This window comes from Protopterus annectens, chromosome 12.part0 (genome assembly GCF_019279795.1).
Source record: "Protopterus annectens isolate FY-2018-M chromosome 12.part0, PAN1.0, whole genome shotgun sequence".
Lineage (NCBI taxonomy): Eukaryota > Metazoa > Chordata > Ceratodontiformes > Protopteridae > Protopterus > Protopterus annectens.
In genome coordinates this window covers 1,520,667,173-1,520,683,404 of record NC_056746.1, presented here as the reverse complement: position 1 = coordinate 1,520,683,404, position 16,232 = coordinate 1,520,667,173, and the positions used below count along the sequence as shown (strand labels likewise).

Sequence of the window (16,232 nt, the reverse complement as noted above, 5' to 3'; positions counted from 1 at the left end):
AATCATTAGAAGAGAATGTCACAGCATGTGGTGAAATATTTAATGGAAGGATATCCTTAGTTAAGAAGTTAAATGATATGGTGAGAACTGAAGTATTTGCATTTGCTTTGACGTGTGAGATAGGCTTTAAATATTATTGAGCTCTTTCTTGTAGTTAAGTTTTGGAGTTTGGGAGCTAGGGGACAGTGGCTATGGTTAGTATATTGCAGGTTGGTTTTAAATGTGTGGAGTACCAGGCACGAATAACAGTGGGATTTGAGACGAGGGTGAGGTTATGACCAGCTTTGCAGTGAGTGTTTTGTATGTGTTGAGGTAGAGTAGTTTGAAAAGAACCGAACCTAGTAGTAGAACATCTCTTTGACCAGAAGTCAGTGGTGTTCAAACCTGTGGGAGTTGTTCATGAATGATTGGAAGGATGTCATGTTTTTGGAAGACATTGCGGCTATTACAGGTAGCCCATACGCCAGCTGAATGAAGAGGAGTCTCTTTCCTATGTTTGCCTATGCTGAGGGGAAGAGGTTCGGGGAGATTCTTCTGTCTCAGAAAATGAGGTGATTAATTTTAGCTCCACTTTTTCTGAGCTTAAATGTTAAAAATGTGTATTTGAAGATGGTTGTAGTATCAGTTATCTGTTTGTTTTTTCTCTGTCTTTCTATTTTCTAAGGGGGTGCAAAAATTATAGCAGTCTGTTTGTATTAAGCCAAGAGGAAAAAGAGGGGAGAGAGACTAGGTTTGTAAGGGCCCTAGACCCTAGGGCTATTAGCCTAGTAACCTCCTATGATCCTATGAGAGAAGGTTGTTTTGAATTTGCTGCTACATGTTTTTTTTGGGGGGGGCTAGATCTCTGCATTACCATATCATTGCCATGCAAAATGATGTATAAATATAGAAGGTCATTGGGAAGTTTGTTGATGAAGATGTAAAAAAGAAGTGAGCTAGGACAGATCCTTGGGGAATGCTTTTAAAGATGATATGAGTGGAAAGTGAACTTCCAGTCTTCAGTTTGAAGTATGTCTTTGTGAGAAAGTTTTAGAACCATTCTGATGCTGCGGAGATAACACATTTTTCTGTCGTGTGATTTAGTAAAGTAGGGTAATCCACCAGGTCAAAGGCCTTTGTTAGATTAATAAAGAGGATTCCAATGAGGCAGCTGACCAGAGAGCAGTCAGTGTATCTACCTATTCAAACAACATGGTGCTTAATAGAGAAGAGATGGTATTATTACATGTACGAGGATAATTGGTTGTATAGTAACTTAGTATTTTTCTCAAGTGTGCATAGAATGGAGATGGGGTGGAAGTTTAAGACTTAATTTTATCTTTTTATGTATCTATCTAGCCATACATCTTTCTTTCTTTTGTTGACTGGGTTACTACCACTAGGCTAGTTGCCTCTTTTCAGTAGAAACCTGAGGTGGAAAAATTTGGCCAGGGTATAGGGGAACTTCCTCTTCTCTTTTTTGATAGGTGCCATGGAATCTATTACATCCAAGTGAGCTACCTTCAACTCAAGCAGATGGGACTTTGGTTTAACTTGTGATGCGAAAGACAGACACCCCCCTACACACACATGATGCTGCAGTGCCATGTCAGCAATGCAGTCACCTTGAGTGTGAATAGAATCCGCATCCTTTTGGTTTTCCAGCACCAAAGGTGAGCATGCTACCTGTTTTGAACGTTTGCATTGCTTTGGTAGTGGTATTACAATAGCAGTCCTCCACAAATTTGGCACTGAGTTTGTGGTGAGGCAAGGGTTGTAGATATGACTCAATGGGTATGTTATGTATTCTCTGCAGTGGTAAATGAACCATGGGCAAAGGTGGTCTGAGCCATTAGAAGCATCTAGTTGGATTTGTTCTAGAAATGGTTCATTATCTTTCATTGTGATTTGTTTGAAGTAGAATATTGGAATGAAGAGTAGAGTGAGTGGATAATGCAGGGATAACTAGAAGATGGGGGAGTTTACTAAATTTCTGTAGGAAGTCTGAAGGTGACAGAGGGCGTTTTGTACAGAGTATGATGCTTTGGGGTTAGAGGCTGTTTTTTTCATGATCAGTGAGGAGGTGAGCCTCTTGACAGAACCATTTTGGTAAGTGTAGAAAGGAGATAGGAGTTTGGTTTTGTAGTGTTTGGCTTTGTCTCCTGACGTTTTGCTAAGTTCTGGAGAATAATGGAATCATTATGTTGTTTTTGGAGGGGTTACATTTCCAGAGTTTCAGAAGTTGTTTTAATCATTTTTATTTTGTTTGAAGAGTCATTTACCTTGTAGCCCAAGGAAGGTTTTAGCAGCAGCTGTTAAGCCTTGTGAGGAAAGTACAGAAGACCAGTCTAAGGTAGAGAGTTGTTTTTTAAGGTGAGTGAATTTTGCTGGCTATTTGTATCTGAAGGAAACGAGTTTTGGTGGCTATTTAAGTGATTTATATTAAAGATTATGTGACAAATGCATGTATGCATGTTGGGTTGGAGCCCATTTTCATTGTTGACCTTGGTCTCCCAAGACTTTTCCAAGCTTTTCTCAAAGCTTCATATAAAACGTGCACACACAAACATAATCCAAGCAAGCAGTCATGCACTTAGACACCTCTGAGTGTGATGCACTTCAGATAACTACATAAACGGAAAAAATAAGTAAATAAAATGTCAATGCCTATAATACACTTTATTAAAACATCACCACTTAGAGCTTCAGCTCATACCTTCAAGAGTATAAAACAGAAAAACACACACATTATTAAAAGCTTGCATCAATAAACACCAATAATAAAACCATTAATAAATTAAATCAGCTTATTCTTACTGTACTCATCATTAAGCCCATAAGGGTCCAATGTACTAAATCTGAAAGTGAATGTAGTTTCTTTAAGCGACAGTGTTTAACATATTCATTTTTACTATTTATATTAAAATACTGTTCTAAAACACTAGCTTGTAAACCTTTCATATTGTCCCCCTGACATTCTCCTAAATGTAACAATTGGATTACTCATTTTATTATTCCTAATGTAATATATATCTTCCTGCAGCCTAACTTTGAATTTACAGCTAGTCTGTCCAATATAAATTAAACCACACATACCTCTAAGTGCATAAATAACTTTAGCAGTATAGCATGTAAAACACATTTTGAGCTTTACATTTTTATTATTTATGTAAAAACTTGTAGAACAATTTAAGAGCATACAAAACACCTCTGAAAAGGGAAGGTGTCTGTCCTAATCAGGCAGAATTTTAACCAGTTCTGGTTCTAACTTTAAAAGCGTCTACCCTTCACAGGCAACTCAGTTATCTTATTGACGATATTATTAAATTCAGTGACCAAAAAAGCAAACTTTATTATTAATGTTTGTTCCTTTATAAGTGTTACCACAACAATCATGACATTTTTACTTAACAATCTCTAACTTTATTGTAGCTATCTAAATATCTACTAAAAAATGAGTATAATAGCTGAAGCTTCTAATAAAAAAATCAGCTTCAACACTACCTGCCCCCCAAGCTCTCAATAATTCTTCAAAAGGTGATGCTTTTACTACAAGACTAGGATGGAAACTAGTGGCATGTAAAGATAGCTTGTTATTAGTTGGTTTCCTATAAAGTTTAGTCTTAATATTACATCCATCTTAACCTAATAATGTTAAGTCTAAAAAAAAATCTATAGAATATTCAGATATTCCAAACAAAAATTTCCCTAAATCTGTTATTAAATAGATCCTTCATAAACTTCTCAACATTCCAGACATGTGTAGTACATAAAGATGTCATCTATGTAATGATAATATTTAATAACTTACTCCTTATAAGTGGGATGAGAATAAATGTGTTCTTCTTCTGCCGTAGCCATAAATACATTGCTATATGGGGGAGCAAAAGAAGTTCCCATTGCCATACCAGAAACGTGTCTAAAAACTAAACAAAACTATTAAATTGAAAATAATGATTAACATTGTCAAATGGAGGGTGTGTGAAAAAGAGAGAGTTGTGGTACATAAGCATTTATGAGTGAGGCAGGAGTGTTTGCATATTTTGAGGGATTGAGGTTTGTGGTGAGGATGACTTGGGGAAATGAGTGAGAGAGAGAAAAAGAGGGAGAGGCTGAGCAAGTAGTGAAAGTAAGATTAAGAATGTGGTTAGGTAGAAAATGTAAAACATAGTTATGCAGTGCAAAGTTGCGGTATGTTGGTTACAAGGGAAGCATGTAAGAGTGTTACATGAATTGAATGTAGATGTTTGATAAGATGTAAATATATCTAATAAGGTTGTAAGTTAACTAAGAATGTCTAAGAAGATGACTGTTAATCTTTTACAGTAGTTTTCACATTGCAGTATATTAGCTGATTATGCTTTTACTTAATGTACCATTATGGGATCTGTTATGTTTAGAATGTAGAATCAATATAGCTTCTGCAATTATTATGCAAGTTAGGTTAGAATCCATATTCACTACTGACCCTGATCTAGCAAGGTGTTTGTAAGGCTTTTCCAAGGTTTTCTAAAAGTTTCATATAAAACATATTCACAGAAAAACATCATCCAAGCAAGCCATCATATACTTCTGCCTCCTAGTTATGACAGACTTCAACCAACTATTCAGTAAATAGTATAGCTGTGTAAAACTGGTGGCTTGTCCATCAATAGTTTCTCTGCCTTATACCCACTGAATGCCAAGACAGAGTAGGGCTCACTGCATTTATGAACTAGATTAAGTGGGTTTTGTCATTCTAAAGGGATCCAGTATCTGTCTGCCTGGGATGACATGGTTGACAGACCATGATGCTTTGCCAGAGATGGTCTGCACCTGTCACCCCTAGGATTCCAGATACTGGCTAAGGTTCTTGCCACTCCTATAGTGCCTTTTTTAGGCAAGGTTCAAATGACAAATTCACCACCGTAACAGGAACAGGCAAGCAAAAACTGAAGGTGATGCTACTCAATGCTAGAAGTCTAAATCTCAAAATGCACTCACTCGAGGCACACCTTAAAATGGAGAACATTGATATCTGTGCAGTGACTGAGACCTGGTTCAAGGCTCCAGAGAGCATCCCTGCACTACCAGGCTATAACTCATACCTCACTTTTCGACCATGTAACCTGGACCGGAACACCAAAGGTGGAGGTGTGTCCATATTCATTAAGGATATCCACACCTCCAGGCTAGTTGCTCAGCATAATGCAGCTGAGGTTATCCAAGTGCAACCAACTCTGAGCAAAACTGCAATCCAAATAGTAGCTTGCTATAGATCCCCCGCCATGCCTCAGAATTCCCACTCCTCTTTTCTTGATGTACTGGAAAATATTAGAGTTCAACCAAACACCATAATAATGGACGATTTCAACTACCCCACCATTAACTGGGAAAACTATTCATGTACCAACTCCTTCGCTCAATGCTTTCTGGAATTCATAAACTCCAATGCCCTGGATCAACCTATCCACGCCCCCACCAGGGGCAACAATATCCTAGATCTAGTCATTACCAACATGAATGACCGGTGTCCCACACCTGAAGTCAACGCCTCATTGGTCCGATCTGACCATAAGCTAATTACCCTAGATATCCACATCCTGCCCCCACCCTCCATTAAGGAAACCACAATCAAAAATTTCTCCAAAGCCCAACTTCATGCTTCTTAAGACAGAAGTTGTGAACTTCATGACACCCATGCAGATGGACAATACAGTTACGACTACTGAATCCTACATAATTGCACTTTATAAGCACTTACACGAGTGCATGGATTGTGCTATCCCAAACAGAACCAAGACGGTATCCTCCAAAAAAAGGAAGCCAATCTGGTGGTCCCCTGCCTTAAACAAACTGTACAACAAAAGGAAGAAACTGTTGCAAAAGACAGTAAAATCCCATGAGTGGAGGAGCTCTCTGGTCAGCCTCAGTAAGAAGCTGTGATCCCTGATAAAGTCCTCCAAAGCTAGTTACAAAAACAAAATTGCCACTGATTCTAAAGTCAGCCACAAAGCATTCTATAGCTGTGTCAAGCATCTCAATGGCAACACTCAGATCTGCTCTGAATTACAGTACAATGGCACTAAATGTACAGACCCAACTGATATTGCAAACATCCTGGCAGATAGGTTCAGTGCTAACCTTACCCCCCTCTCACCCCCTAAAGAGCCCATCTCCATACTGGAAGAATGCAAAGTTCCTGTAATCACGGCTGCACAGGTAAAAACCACACTCTCCAAAGCCAAGAACACAGCATCCATGGGACCAGACAACATCCCAGGCTACATGCTACACAAACTACAGAACGAACTGGCACCCCACCTCAGTACCATGTTCAGTCATAGCCCCACCTCAGGCTTTGTGCCCCCTGAATGGTGCACAGCGATGGTTATGCCACTCCACAAGGGGGGAGCCACCACGGACCCCGGGAACTACCGCCCCATTAGCTTGACGAGCCTGGTCTGCAAGGCCATGGAATGTATCATCATGGAACTTATAAACAAAGACATTGGTAACCTCCAAACTCTGGATCCCACCCAGTTCAGGTTTATAAAAGGCAGATCATGTCTCCTAAACCTGATAGATTTCTTTGAAGCAGTCACCAAAGCCATAGACGAGGGTAAGGTGGTTCACACAGCCTATCTAGATCTTGCCAAGGCTTTCAACAACATTCCACACTCTGGAATTAGAGATAAACTCACTAAACTAGGAATAAATCCCTATGTCACAAGATGGGTTGCCATCTGGCTCACAGACAGAACCCACACTGTGAAAGTAGCAGACTCCAAATCCGACTTCAGACCAGTGACAAGTGGAATACCACAGGGTTCAGTCCTGGGTCCTCTCCTGTTTGGTATCTACTTCTCTGAAGTACAGGCTAACATGTTTGCAGATGACTGCAAACTAGGAGCCATAATCGAAACTCCTAACGATGTGGACATCCTACAAAAGGGTCTCACTGAGACAGATGCCTGGTGTCAAAGCCATGGCCTCAAGCTCAGTGCCAAAAAGTGCATTGTCATTCCCTTTGATAAAAACTCTGTACCCATGAACTACAACATAGGCAGTAGTATACTTAACACCAAAAGAGTGATAAGAGACCTTGGGACACAGGTGGACAGTAGTTTCTTCTTTGATAATCACATCGCCACAGTAGTCAGGAATTCCTTCTACGTGGTACACCTCATCACAAAAGGTTTCTCATCCAGAAAAAAAGAGGTCATTGTTCCCCTCTACTCATCACTCATTAGACCCATTATAGAGTACAACGCCCCTTTTGGTATGTACCTCACAAGAATCTACAGCAACTGGAAAGGCCGCAGAAATACCTCACAAAGAGGATTACCGGCCTCAAACAGATGCCCTACGCAAACTGTCTCAAAAAACTCCAGTTTTACTCCGTCACATATCGCCTACTCAGAGGTGATCTCTGCCTAACATTCTAAGTTATGTCAAACCCAGAGCTGCTAGGCATGCTCCACTTAAAGAAGACCCAATCCCTCTGAGCTATATGCTCTAGGGACCTAAAACTTGTCACCACAATAAACAGAACATGCCGGTGGGATAGAGTCCTGTCCCAGAGTCTTCCCATACTCTGGAATAAACTACCTATCTATATCAAACAAAGCTACTCATTAGTACTCTTCAAGAAAAATCTTGATGATTGGATGGGAAATAGGAAATTCACCCCGGGGATCACTTCTGTGGCTCTGCTCGACAGTGGCACAGGAAAATAATTTTCTTGGGTAGCAAAAGCCAGGGTACCTTTTTAGCTAAGCTTGTATAGATAGGCCCTAGCCGATAGCCTATTACCTACCTATGAACCTATGAACCTTATAGATTCAGAGAGTTATAAATTAGTCCGAAGACCATAATTGCCCTGTGAGTACCTCCCTCAGAGTGTACATCTGCCTTCAGAGGGGCGAAACAAGCCAGGCCTTGGATGAATTTTATGGTTATCCTTCAGTTCATCAGGATTTGCCTTAGTGAAAGCTAGAGTGTCACTCTGTTTGGTTTGTTAACAGCGATTCAGATCTTTAGCTTGAGTGTTTGCAAAGCCATTGGTCTTGTAAAAGTGTTGGCAGTCAAGGAGACTGGGTACTTTACAGCATGGACTGCTAGACATAAATCGCCTCACAAGACTCCATAAGAGAAAGTGTAAATGACTGAGCTTTAAGCCTGTCTCGGATGTTGAGGGTCTTTAATCCATTGCTCATATTAGTTAAAAAAAATCTATGTGAACTGTTTGGATAGATATTTAATAAAATAGATACTGTATTATATTCTATAATTAGTCTAATCTGAGTAGAGTGCAAAGGGATAATATGGATATTTTTTAGTTGGATGAGTTTATTACCTGGGTTAGATAGAATGCAGTCATCAACAAATTTAGTTAGCCCTATGTATGAGCTTTTGATTTGTAGATGCCAAACAGTAGGGGTCCCAGTTCTGAGCCATGGGAAAGGCTACTAATCATTGTTTTGCATTCCGAGGTGGTGCCTGCAACTTTAGCTATGTGGGTCCTGTCTGTCAGCAAGTTTGCTATCCATCCTATAACATAATGGTCTAAATGTATGTTTTATGCTTACTTAAAACAGTGTAAGAAACTTCTCTGTGTGGAAGATTTTCAGTCCATATATTCCTAGTTAATCACTGTATATTAATCAGATCAGACAATAGTAGTAGAACTAGCGAATGTAATCCAGTCTTAAATCAAAACAAAACAAAACAAAAAGTACTAATAGAAAATATATAATTGTACAGCATTACTAAGTATTTTCAAATCTAGGTGCTTATGATTTCCCTCTCTGTTCCCCCCTTGGCTGACCTGGTGTGACTCAGTTTGAACTCTACAGTTCCCTACAAAATGGAGTCTACAGGACTGCAAACAGTTTCTCTCAGCATTTAAGCAGATTGAACTCTACAGTTCCCTACAAAATGGAGTCTACAGGACTGCAAACAGTTTCTCTCAACATTTAAGCAGATTGAACTCTACAATTCCCTGCAAAATGGAGTCTACAGGACTGCAAACAGTTTCTCTCAGCATTTAAGCAGATTGAACTCTACAGTTCCCTACAAAACGGAGTCTACAGGACCGCAAACAGTTTCTCTCAGCATTTAAGCAGAGTATGTTGCACACAAAAAGCATTTGTTAAGCTTTCACTTACAGTGCTGTGTAATTAAGCAGGTCACCATTTTGGTCAGCCATAGGGCTCTTTTTCTACTTGAGTGTTTGCCTCCTTCCCCTGTAACTTAAGTAAACTGACTCTTACATTAAGAACTATAATGCTTATCTTATAGCTTTAGGATACCTTAGGAAACCTTGTAAACTGCAATAGCCTGACATTTGAACAAGTAACCCTTGTAAAAATTCCCAGAATTGTATACTGTTGGTCTGTCTTTCCTGCTAAACATAAGTGAAATTACAGTGCTGAGTGCAAATAATATTAAAGTACTGCGTGCAAATAACATAGTGCTGAGTGCAGATTTTAGGCCCTTACATTCAACTTACCTCTGGTGTGGTGTCTTGAGTCAATCAGGGTATTCCCTGTAACCACTCCTACTGCCTTCTCTCCCCCCCCCTTTCCTCAAACAGGTTAAACTGCTACAATTCAGTGCAGGCATCATTTTCAAATCTAGATGCTGGCTGACCTGGTGTGACTCAGTGTAAGTTTCTTCATTGTATGGATCTTTTACTGTTTTTTTTGTGTGTAACTGAATGACCTGCTGCTAAATTCTGATTCTGCACAGACTGCTCTATTTTATTGCAGAGACTCTATAAGTAGCTAGTGACTTTACTGCCTTTCTGTGGTAATATTTGTGTTTAAACTGAAACTGTACCTAGAGAAAGTATATAATCAAAGCTCCTACTTGCTGCATGTGGTTTTAATGTTTAAACTGCACACACACATTGAATATGTGCTTTTATGACTTGAATAACTTGGGCTAGCTTTACCTGAAGTGCTTTTACTGGCAATTTTCCAGTTGTACAATTGTGAACAATTGATTTAGTTTTTCTGGTATATCTTTAAAATCTGGCAAGTGTTTATTTACTGCATTGCTCTCTTGCTTAGGTTTCTTAGCTATAAATCTTAGTTCATTCTGAAGTATGCTACTTTAACCCCCACAATCAAACCTTTCTGAATGTATTATTATAAAATAACTGCCTATTGTTGCCTTCATGCTTACCCTAGAATCTCTGCTTTTCTCTTTTCCTAGTTGAATTCTACAGTTCCCTACAAAACGGAATCTACAGGACTGCAATCAGTTTCTCTCAGCTTTTAAACAGAGTAGGTTGCACACACAAAGCATTTGTTACGCTTTCACTTACAGTGCTGTGTAATTAAACAGGTCACCATTTTGGTCAGCCATAGGGCTCTTTTTCTACTTGAGTGTTTGCCTCCTTCCCCTGTAACTTAAGTAAACTGACTCTTACATTAAGAACTATAATACTTACCTTATAGCTTTAGGACACCTTAGGAAACCTTGTAAACTGCAATAGCCCCGCTGCATTCGCCCTCGCTGCGGTCAGGCTCTCTTCGCTCCCCTCCCTGCCCACAACCCCCCCCCCAGTACCTCTAAATTTATAGTACTATAGCCACTCCCCCACTTTCTAGATCCTATCTGCTTTCATCTGGGATAATTCCTCCCACCCCCATTCTTCTACCTACATTTCAATAGCAACTATTAGCTTTCATCTGGCATTCTCCCATCCCTCTTCCAGTACCTTTCCCTCACCACTCTATCTTCTGGTATTGCATCACCAGGTAAAATAGTTCCTTAACTCACTAGCTGAATCACAGATAATGATATACTCCTCTTTACTACCCCTCTTGTTCGCACCATACCTCCTTATCTCGTATGAAAACCAGTTTCACACGGGATTTCAGGTCCCGAAAGGCCATACTATCACCCCAGCTGTAAATCCTCCCACTTTCAACCATACTTACAGTACCAGGTCCTATCCAACATCTTGTTCAGTCTATCAACATCTCAACCCCAGGCACATTAGCTTTAGATCCAAACACTACCACAAACTAATAAACAAATTCCTGAAGTTCATCACCAAGTATAGACTTACTGTAATACTTGGTGGTGATATTCACCCCAATCCTGGCCCACCCACTTCAGATACACATACCCCCTCTACTTGCAATCTAAGCTACAAACCTACAATTAATAGGCCAACTAACTCTCTCCTAGCCTGTCATCTCATCAACAAATGTAAAATAAAATAAATAAATAAATAAATAAATATTAGAAGCATTAATAACAAGGTACATGAATTGCATGCACTTCTGGATGTCCACTGCCCTGAGATTCTCTGTTTATCTGAAACCTGGTTAAAACCTAACACTACAGACATTGAAGTGTTACCACCTGGGTACAACATACACAGGCTGGATCGTGCTTCGAGGAAGGGGGGTGGGGTAGCTGTACTCTATAAATCTGAGTTGAATGTCACCATAGATGTAATACAACCACCTCAGATTAATAACTCTGAGATTCTTGCCACCAAATAGCAACTTAATAAAAATAAATGCATTAATATCATCTGTATGTACATACCCCCAGGAAACAATACATCTACACTTGAATATATCCTCCATTGGCTATCATGTCACTACCCCCAAGAAACCCTACTACTTGGAGACTTTAACATAGACTAGGGCACCTGTTCCTCAGAATCCCCAACCACCCATATTAACCTGCATGCATTTACACAAATCATATCCACCCCTACCAGGATAGGTAAACCCAACCAAAAAGAAAGCATACTTGACTGGGTACTCATAGTCACCCCCAACTGTACACCTCTGGTACCCTCCCTGATGGCCTAAGCAATCACCTTCTCACATATGTAATTAAGCACAATGCCATTAATTCCCAACAAGACCCTGCCAAATTCCAACAAGAACTAAACTCATGCAATTGGTCTATTGTAAAACACCTCCCCTTAGAGGAAGCAGTAGCATACTTTAACAACAAATTCCTTGAGATCCTTGATTTGCATGCACCTGTTCGTTCAAAGAGAACAAAGGCAAAAACTGCGCCATGGCTTTCTAAAGAGTCTAAACTCAAAATTACCCTTAGAAACAAAGCATGGTCTTTATGGCGTTCTTCTAAAGACCCCCAAGATAACATTAAATACAGGCAATCCAGGAACGAAACTAAAAAATCCATTTTACAAGACAAAAAAACAATACTACTGTAATTTACAGACAGTAAATCAAAATAACCCTCAGAAGTTTTTGGCAGGTTTAAATAATCTACTACATCCTGGACAAACTTCAACCCCAATCCCTGCTGCTACTATTGATAAAACTCCTGAAGATATTTCTGACAGTTTTAACCGATTCTTTACTGAGACAATTCAAGCCCTAGCTAGCCAACTACCTCCTAGTTCCCCTGGTCCTGAAAGCAGCACCCCTAAAAACCTACTCGCATTCAGCTTCCAACCAGTCGCCACTTCACTTATCCATACCCTGATCAAAAAATTAAAACCCACTACACTTTCTGCTGATCAACTCCCTGCCGAGTACCTACAAAAATCAGCTGATGCTATTGCTTACCTCGTCTCAATACTAATCAATCGAACCATAGTAGAAGCTAAAATTCCCACCATCTGGAAATTATCCTATGTAATCCCACTTCACAAAGGAGGCAGCTCTACTGAATTCTCCAATTATAGGCCAATAGCTATACTCTCTCCACTTGCAAAGATTATGGAAAAATGTATTCATAGACAACTCATGCACCACCTAATCCAGAATCACCTTATGGCAGACACTTAGCATGGCTTCCTTCCTCATCGCAGCACTACTTCAGCCCTCCTAGCCTTTATCAGCACCATAAACCATAATCGCAACAATAATTATATATCCTCAGCCCTCTTCTTGGATCTTTCCAAGGCATTCGATATAGTTGATCACCAACTTTTAATCTACACCCTGCAAACATTCCATTTAGATACTACAGCCCTTCAGTGGTTTCAGTCCTACCTGAATGGTCGACAGCAGGCTGTCCTCCGGCAGAACAAACTCTCTAACCTTCTACCTAACACCCTTGGAGTACCACAAGGCTCTATACTAGGGCCCTTGCTGTTCTCCATCTTCATTAACGACCTTTATACTGTCATCCCAAAAGTCAGCTGTGTCCAATTTGCTGATGACTCTACTCTGATTTGCTCGACCACATCTCCAATAGAGTTATGGTCAGCTACCCAGACCACCTTTAATACAATAGAAAACGGGCTTTCTGAACGTCATCTGATCCTAAATCCCAAAAAAACTAAAATGCTGTTATTTTCACCAACACGTAGGTCTACCCCTTTCACCTTTACCATAAATTCAAATGATGGCACAATAATCTCCCCTGACCCCTCTAAAAAACTATTAGGTGTCATCATAGATAATAATCTAAAATGCGACCTACATGTTAACCAAATTATCAAAACCATCAATAAAAAACTAGGGTCACTTTACAGAATAAAAGCCTTCCTAACCCCTCCAGCTAAAATTGCCATAGCTCGCTCTCACCTTCTTTCAACCCTTCTGTATGCATCCCCTCTACTCTCAAATTTAAACAAGACTGTCCTTAACAAACTCTCAACTTGCTGCAACCACATTGCCAGGTTTGCCACTGGGCTGCCATTTAGGACACATCATTGCATCACTCTAAACCAGCGTGGGTTGCTTGAACTACCCAGCCTAATCCAGTATAACCAACTGATTATGGCCTATAAAATCCTCTATAATCCAGACATTACTCCTGCACTTAAAAATATTATCACCCCATATAACAATCCTAGACCGCTTCGATCCTCTAACAAACTACTAATTCAGACTAGCAAAATTAATAACACATCCGGTGACTCTCTCTTTGCAAACTCTGTAAGTCGATCCTGGAACTTTCTTCCAGTTGATATTACCTTACTTTCCACCTTATGTCAATTTAAAACTAGACTCAAACAACATTTGTCACTTAACTGGCTATGTCAATGTATCAAGCCTGGCTAACTCTCTCTAGAATGTGTAAAAATCTGTTAACCATTTTACTGTGTAATTTAATTTAATCCTGATTTACGCTCGGGATTAACTCTAACCTGTGGAACTTGTTTAACGTGCTTACTAATGTAATCTCTGTAAATAGTCTGTTTGTAATATGTAATGCTGGTATTATGTAATGCTGTATCTGCTTACCCTTGGAGCTTTTCTCCCCGGGCCTCCGCTGAAAATGGAACTTAGAAAATTGCCACATTGTTTACATGACTAACTGTATTTTATTTTATTTTATTCTACAAATTAGTTTTAAATACCATTTTAAATCAGTTGAAATTTAAGTGTATATTTTGTTTCCATCATACATACATTTTTTCTTATTTTTATTTTTTTCTGGTTCTTTTTTCCACTTTATTCAAAATGATGTATAATAACAATACTAACTAATTATATAGGTTTTTAGGGTTCTTGTACACAGACCTGAAGAAGTCTAGAAGGACGGAAGCGATCTTTGTTAACAATAGGTTATGAAAATAGAAATTGATTTTTACATGCAAAATATATATGTATATATTTATATATATCTTTTTTGATTGCCAAATGAACTAAGGTTGATATATTTCCAGCCATGTAGTATATTGTCTTGGATAAAATCACAGACTTAATAATCTACTTAATAATTTGGTTAAATAAGAGGTACCGCATCATTATATAATTTTATTTAAAGTACATAAGGGTTATATATTATTATGACAGCTACTAAGTAGGGCAGGACCAGCTCGAATGTCACACTGATGGGGAAGGGATGTGAATTTAACATGTGTACCAATAACACTTTGTTTTACAGCACAATAAACCACTCCCATGCCTGATGAAAAGTGTTTATATATATATATATATATATATATATATATATATATATATATATTTAGAAAGCTTGTGAAGAAATTATTACTCTGTTTTTGTTTTTACTTCGATCGCTTGTCTGTGTACTTAATAAAGGATTTTCGACTGGAATCAGACTGCCTGCCTTGCTTGGATTACTTTTGAATACTTAGTAATGCTGTACAATTATATATTTTCTATTAATACATTTTGTTTTGTTTTGTGTTGACGTAAGACGAGTTTACGTTCGCTACTTCTACTACTATTGTCTGATCTGATTAATATACAGTGATTAATTAGAAATATATGGACTGAAAATCTTCCACACAGAGAAGTTTCTTACACTGTTTTGTTTTTGGACCCACTACACTTTAGTGGGTTGTTTTGAGACTTCGGGGATACCACGGAGATTACTTGTTTTTTATGCTTACTTACAATTCTAGCATAGTGAATAGTGTCAAAGGTCTTGGCTAGATGCAGGTATACATTATTAACTGCATGGCCTCTATCTAGCTTAATGAGTTTTTCAAAGAATTTTAAATTAAGCACAGATGATCTCCCTGTGACAAAACCATACTGTTGTAGGTCTAGATCAAAACGTTTTTTTTTTTTGTTTTTTTTTATTATTATTATTATTATTATTAGAGCTTATAAAATCAGATGTAATATCTTCCAAGGCTTTTCAAATTAGACATGTAGGCTGATGGGGCTATAGTTCTTTGACAACAAATATCAATTGCTCTAGCTTAGCTAGTCATGAATGTAAAAGCATTGGTTTAAGTCTGTGAATTTAACTCCAGTTTATTTTAATTGCCTCTGTTTTGTGTTTGTTTTTTAGGGGCCTGAGGTGCTCTTGGAAAGGTCTTGCTCTTCTTGACAGCATTTTACCAACACTTCTGATCCAGCTCCAGGTGTCGTTTACTGACAGTGTGTAAGACTATCCAAGGAGAAGAAAGCAACAGTCTCTGGACTGCATTTTCAGGATATTGTCAGTATTCTGTTTGAAGTGCACTGATGGGATTAATTTTAAGGGCATTAAAGGCAAAGTAGTAATCTGAGTGGTTGAACTAAGCATATCATACTTTACAGGTATAAACAGACCATGTCACCCCAAATTAATTTAAAGTGAGTGTATGTTACCCTCTCATTGGCTTAACCTGAGCATGAAACTTACTCATTGGTATAAAGATTAGTTATTTATTTAAACAGAGTATGCCACCCCTTCATTGTCTTAAATTGAAGGTACTTTTCATTATTGGTTTGACCTTAGACATTCATCATAGAATGCGTTTCCTAAGCTGCTGTTCATTATATACTTTGTTTCCTATCTTATACCACCATATATTTCATGTGTCATACTCAACATATTCCATAGGTACAGTGATG

General features: G+C 38.7%; 1 protein-coding gene across 4 annotated transcripts in view; it reads left to right on the top strand.

The window, feature by feature from the left end:
• RSAD1 (radical S-adenosyl methionine domain containing 1) overlaps positions 1–15,904 on the top strand; it is a 2,083,664-nt gene extending 2,067,760 nt beyond the window's left edge. For all 4 annotated transcript variants that reach the window (XM_044090484.1, XM_044090485.1, XM_044090486.1 and 1 more), the window contains one exon: positions 15,685–15,904. In XM_044090484.1, coding sequence (XP_043946419.1) covers positions 15,685–15,781 — 97 coding nt within the window. In that variant the 3' untranslated portion in view covers positions 15,782–15,904. The remainder of the gene's footprint in view (positions 1–15,684) is intronic.
• Positions 15,905–16,232: the final 328 nt, after the last annotated feature.